This window comes from Pipistrellus kuhlii, unplaced genomic scaffold (assembly GCF_014108245.1).
Source record: "Pipistrellus kuhlii isolate mPipKuh1 unplaced genomic scaffold, mPipKuh1.p scaffold_m20_p_10, whole genome shotgun sequence".
In the NCBI taxonomy this organism is placed as follows: Eukaryota; Metazoa; Chordata; class Mammalia; order Chiroptera; family Vespertilionidae; genus Pipistrellus; species Pipistrellus kuhlii.
This window is the reverse complement of record NW_023425405.1, coordinates 25,981,770-25,987,871: the sequence shown is the minus strand read 5'-3', so window position 1 is coordinate 25,987,871 and position 6,102 is coordinate 25,981,770. Positions and strand designations below refer to the sequence as shown.

The following is a 6,102-nucleotide window of genomic DNA, read 5'->3' as shown; positions in this document are numbered from 1 at the left end:
GGGGCAGGGCAGGGAGGTGGGGGGGCCTTCCCCGTGATGACAGGGTGGGACCAGGAGCACTTTGCTGAGGCTCAGCCGCCTAAAGCTTAGGAACCTCTTGTGTGCGGCAGCGAGTGGGACCAGACACAGCAGCTCACTGGGACCCAGGAGACCTGAGAAGGGAGCCTGCCCAAACACGGAGCTCTCACGATTCTGTGTTCGTGCTCTGGGGCCAGGACCAGATTTGGAGGTTTGCAAATCTGAACAAGAACTGGCTTCTGAGTTGGCAGGAGCCCTTGCCTTTCCAGTTTGGGAAGCCCCAGTGAAGAAAGTCCCCAAGTACCCGAGCCACGGGACCGGCTCTTTCTTCCCTACTCCCGCCCCACTGGAGCCCGGCTCCCTCCCTTCCTGGCCTGCGCGCTCACTCAGATTTTATGGGGGGTGGGGGGGATGGCAATGATGGGACCAGAACAGCAGGAAGCTCTGGGGTCCCTCACTCTGCACCCCGTGTGCTCCACCCCTTCCCTTGTCTCACAGAAGCGCCACTTCCTGGGAGTGAAAGTCCTGAGAAACTCATCTGGGGTCTCCCTTTCCCTTTCCCATGGGCAGAGACAAGCCTTTGCAGGACCTGGGAGCACAGGGGTCTCCTGCATCAGGGCCTCTTACCCGCCCGTGGGCTGAGGGAAAGGGCAGTGCATCAAGGATAGTGTCCTGGGAGACTGCACCTATCTGCCAGCTCAGGCTAAATTCTCCAGAGACACGCCCAATCCCAGTAGATTCTCATGATGACGTTTTATTTCTCACTCAGGTCACACGTCCTTCAGAGCTGGAGAGCAGGTGATGGAACCGCCTCCCCCGCTCACCTGATCGCTGAGGTGAGGCTCCGGTTTCCAGGCCACACGGCCACTTCCTCCCTTTGTTCCCCGGACAGAGCAGGACCGTGGCCACTATGAGATCAACCTGGGGAGACATATGCCCTGCGCGGGAGGGACCACCACGTGGGCCCGGCCGGACACCAGGGGGCAGGACATGCCGCCCTTCCACAGAGGGGGAGAGAGGGCTGGGAGGACAGGCCACCGGGGTGCGTGGGCACCGAGACATCCCGTTTCCCTCGAGTAGGGGTGTTGAACTCAATCAGAGAAGGGGCCAAAATCTAAAATCCAGCCTAAATCGCGGGCTGAATGGTTTACTGAACAGTCATAAACTGTCATTGTGATGGAAACGCAGCGGAGTGCAGTGATGACAGCGTGGTGCGGGCCACATTGCAAGGCCTGGCGGGACGGATTTGGCCCGCGGGCCTTGTGTTTGACACATGTGCCCTAGAGCATCGTTAGCACCGTCTGCGGAAGCGTCTGCCCACACGCGTGTGTCCGGGTGTACCTAGGCCCAGGCCATCCCACCAGGGCTCAGCGCTCCCCAGGCCCCGGCCCTGCTCCAGGGGGTGAGGGGATGAGGGCGTCGCTGAACTCTCCACATCCTAGAACCTGAGGAAGCTGATGCAATTTCCAGGCCAGGACCCGAGGGTCTGCAGTAACTCAGGGGCAGTGTGCGTGATGTGGGCGTCTGTGGACCGCTTCACCCCCTCCCAACTCTCACAGGGAGCAAGCGATTTCCAAGTTCCAACTACTGCGTGTAATAAGCCGCCCCCACGTTGCACCCACACGCATCACGGACACAGCAAGAAGCTCCCAGGCACGGTTAGCATTATTAGCATCGTCTTATATTTGGAAAAGCAGTTTTAAAAAAAACACTTGAAAATACAAGGTAACAGTGACGTATAAGTTTTCACCTTATATTGCCCGGCTGTTTTTGTGTTTTTTTGTGTTTTTGTTTTTTACATATAAATTATTGCTTACTAGCTTCGATAAATACACAGCACACAGTCATATATGTACAGAAGCAGAAAGCATGAAGTCTGAGAAGGGAAATACTGTTAATGGCGATTCTGGTAACTCAACCCATGTTTCATATTTACCAGCTCCGGTGATGGTGGGAAACAACGGGGTGTGGTCCCTGAGAAGTGAGGTGGGCACCCTGGCCGCGGCCGCTCGTGGACTCGGTCCCAGCATTTAATAACAGCGCGATACGAATACAATAAATAGGCTATGCAAATAAATAGTACTCTGCTAAAAAACGTTTAGTATGTACAGCTTTGCTTTGTACAGTGGTGCATGTTCATCTAGCTTTTTTGGCAAATTTTAAAAAACGTTTCCCCCCTCCCAGTGTTCACACAGTGGCCCGCTCGTCACGAGCAGGCTGAAATCTTAAGGACATGTTGGAAGCATTGACCAGAAACTCCATGTCAGGCGATAGCAGGACCCCCAACGGCACCCATTTCCATGGTTTCCCCTAGTTTCCAAGAAGCTTGGGTTACTTGTGCCATTTGGGAACACTGAGTCTGCGACTGTGTTCGTGGTGGCTGCCACAAGGCGGCCGGGCGGGAACAGGGAGAGGGGAGTGAGGGGGGGAGGGAGGGCTCCCCGCAGGGCAAGCCCAGGTCCTAGGCATCCTCTCCTTCCTGCAGCCACTTCTCCCACCGGGAGGGGGGTGGGCTTTTATAATACTTTGTCCTCATGCTGCTGAGCTCAGCGCACTCCCCACCTGACGTGCCTGTGGACAGGGTCTGGGTCAGTGAACTTCTTTTCTAAACGTAACTGATGATGTAGGATAAAGCGAATGCAGGCCATCCTGTGTATCAGGGCAACCGTTTGGCAAATGTGCAGATTGTAATGAAGAGTGACTCTGAAACGCTGTGCTCTTTGGAGCATCTGGAAGACTGGACGGAGAAAGAAGACATTTGGCAAGGTTGCGGGTTTGCCCACGGGAGCCTGCCCGTGCCGATGTCTGCGCGGGGCTGGCTCACAGGGATGCTGACAGAGAGAACCGCTCGGAAGGGTTGGAGACGGCGGCAGCTGGCAGCTTTCGGGGGCGAATGGAGGTTCTGTGCGGTCATAACAATCTAAAAGAGCCGGAGAGCAGCACAGACGTCTTCCAGTCCGTCTGTCCGTCTGACTAGCCAGCACAAGAGGCTGCGGCAGGATTTGGAGGGAGCACAGCCCATCCCCCCTCACAGGAAGCCCTGAGGCCCACGTCGGTCGCTCACTGTTGGGGGCTCAGGCTTTTAGAAAGAGCTCCATGTTGAGCAAAACCCGGCTCCCACAATTCCACCTTGAATTCTTTGGTCCCAGGCTCACGTCTCCTCTCCGCTTCTGACATCTCTGAGAGCGGCAGCCCGGGACACCGCTGGAGACAGTTGCTAAGTTTCAGAAGGATTGGGAGGTGTGGACATTCGGAAGATGGGGATGAAAAAGCAAATCTAAATGGAACAAAACTCGCCCTTCCCTCGGCTGCCCCTGAAGGCCACCGACCACGGCTGGAGGAGACGTGACCGCACCTCGCTCTCCCTGCCTGTGTCTGCCCGCGCTGCGGGGCGTGCTCTGCCTATACCACCAACACGGGGTTAAGCGTGATGCACGCGTGGGTTCGTGTGGCCATGGCCATATCTGAAATGTGCTCTAAGCAACAGGTGCTTCGCTGAAAACGTTCTCTACCTAAAGAAACTGCAATCGTTTTTTGTTGGAGCAAAGCAGATCCTATGTGAATAAAAACTCAAATGCAAAGCATGGAGACAATGTCCAAACGGCCTCAGAGGGTCTGACCGGGCCAACGCTCCTCCCCAGCATGAAGCAGACAGGAAGGCCTGTGTGTGCAGCGAGCCCCTGCCCCCTGCAGCGTGTGATCGGCCCCAGAGAAGCCTGCTGCCCTGGCTCCAGGCTCAGGTCCCCTCCAGCGGATCCCCTGCCAGTCCAGCAGTGGGAAGCATCTCTCTCGTGGGCCAGCCCTGGTGGCGCTTTTGGAAAAATCCTGCTAATTTTCAGGGCTGACATGCCGGGGCAGACGCAATCTCTCTGAAAGTTCTACCAATAACTTCTCCTTCAGGCTCCTTCCAGCGACTCATGCTCTCTGTGGCTTTGAGCCGGGACACAGCCCTGCTGTGAGGGTCAGGCAGCCCCGGACGGAGGAGCTGAGGTGGTGGGAAGGTGCGGGACGCAAAGGCACCGGCTCCCAGGGCTGGAACGTGCGTGGATCTGGCACAGGAAGCCGGTGTGCCCTGGGGTCTTAGCAACATGGTGAGTATAACTAGTAAAACTGGCTGGGTGCATTTCATTGCTGTATCCCACAGGTTTTTACGAAGGACAAGGGGACGCTAACGTATTCTGGAGAATAGCCAGGGTCTTATTTACTAGAAAAGAGAGCCCTAATCTATAAAAATGGAAATTAAAACAAAACAAAACAAAACACTTAAAAGACTCAGGGAGGAAAACAAACACATTTGGCTGGAAGGTGAACTCTAGGTGAACTGTGAGGGTCCAGCATACACCAGAGGTTTGCTGTGAGACGGGCAATCAGCACCACCTTCCTCCCTTGCTCTTCCCTAGGGAGGGAGTGCCCACTCACCTCCCTGGACCGGCTGCCACCCCTGCACGCGGTGGGCAAGGAGCCCGCGGCGGCGTGCGGAGCACCAGGGCACCGTCAGGCGCCTCTGACTGTCAACCTGATAAACGGTTATGGAGCCTGCGATGTGTCAGGCACTGCACTCTTTCAAAAACCGTGTTGTCCCCAATAGGAGGAGGGCCTGCTTGCACGTGTCAAGGAAATCAGCCCAGGAGCCAGTCTCCTAAGGATTCCTACTTTTCCTTATTGGCAAAACCACCACGCAACCTCACGTGTCCACCGTTGCAAATCACTTGAGCAGAAACGAATTTCCCTGGCGAGCCGACACCCGTGAGTGATTGTGGGTGCAGAGCAAGGCCTGCCCTGACGATTCCCTTCCGGGGGGACTCGGGGCACAGACTCCGCAGACCCAGGAGGCCTCCGGTGAGGTCACAGTGCGTAGCAACAGAGACCACGCCTCCTCCCCGGAAAGCCGGACCTGCCGTCTCCTTCTGGGGCTCAGACAAGCCCCTTCCTGGACAGCCTAGACCCGGGGACCGCTCCCCGGGGAAGCAGCGCTGCTCCTGTGTGAGTCACGCTCGCTCTCGCTGGCATATCCGGCCGCTGTACCAAGATAGGCCCCCCGGTCTTGATGCCGGTGCATCTCAAGGTAAAAACTGGAGGGGATGCACAGCCGTGTAAGGAACCGGACTTCCCTGGGCCGAGATGCTCTGAGTCTTCTGCCTTCTCGCCCGGAGAGTGAGAGCTGGGAGGCGTGGGGAGGGGGGCGAGGCCCTCCCCCACCGCAGTGGCTGAGCGAGTCCTGTGTGACTGATAAAACTCAGCAGTTTCCTCTCCCAGGAGAGGGGCATGCCGGGCACTGCCATCCCGGGCGGGAGAGCTGCAGGTGCTCAGGGGGCGCGGCCGGCTCAGGCCCGGGGCTCGATCCGATGGGAGAGCTCGAACAGGGCCTGCTGGCTGTCGATGACGAGCAGGTGAGTGACGTAGGACTTCAGCTCGTGGTGCTCTTTCGGAGACGCGTCCCCTCCTAATGTTTGGAGGGAAAAAAAACCCTCCAGTTAGTCTCGAGCATGGTGATGTTATGGCTAACTCCCATAAACCCCTTGGAAAGGCTCCGTGTAAACCTACCAGGCGGGCTCTGTGAGTCCGACTCGCAGAGGAGTCGCTGGGCAGCTGCGTTCTCAGCTCGGACCAGGTTCCTCAGCCAGGTGGCTAGACCCGGCAAGGTGTTTGCCTTAGCACATGTCTACAGTGTTTATTGCTCAACAACACAAGGCAGCCAGCAGCCGGGTTATCACCCCTCTCCGAGGGGAAGCAGCACAGACACGAGTGAGTGCCGCCTGGGACTGGAACCCGGGCCCCGGGGCTCCGGGTCCATGGTCTGAGGTCCCGTGTCACAAGACATGCCCATCTCAGTGGCTCTCACGGGCTCTTCATCTCAGTCTGTGCTAACCCGGCGAGCGCACAGACACAATTCTTTTTGGTGTCCTTATTTTTGGGGAGGAAAAATGAAGGGACCCATGAAATGAACGGATATCACAGAACTAAACATAAGGCATGGCTAACAGGCACCGCAGGCTCCTAAAGGATGCGGCTGGGCTAATATCTGCCCCGTGGAAGGCGAGGCGAGGCGGGGTGGGGGGTAAGGGGAGTTTCCCTCCCCATCCA

General features: G+C 57.1%; 1 protein-coding gene across 6 annotated transcripts in view; it reads right to left on the bottom strand.

The window, feature by feature from the left end:
- Positions 1-1,680: 1,680 nt before the first annotated feature.
- RAPGEF5 (Rap guanine nucleotide exchange factor 5) overlaps positions 1,681-6,102 on the bottom strand; it is a 183,866-nt gene continuing 179,444 nt past the window's right edge. For 5 of the 6 annotated variants that reach the window (XM_036429202.2, XM_036429200.2, XM_036429201.2 and 2 more), the window contains one exon: positions 1,681-5,461. In XM_036429202.2, coding sequence (XP_036285095.1) covers positions 5,343-5,461 — 119 coding nt within the window. In that variant the 3' untranslated portion in view covers positions 1,681-5,342. The remainder of the gene's footprint in view (positions 5,462-6,102) is intronic. The other variant, XR_004986512.2, reaches the window with a different exon arrangement.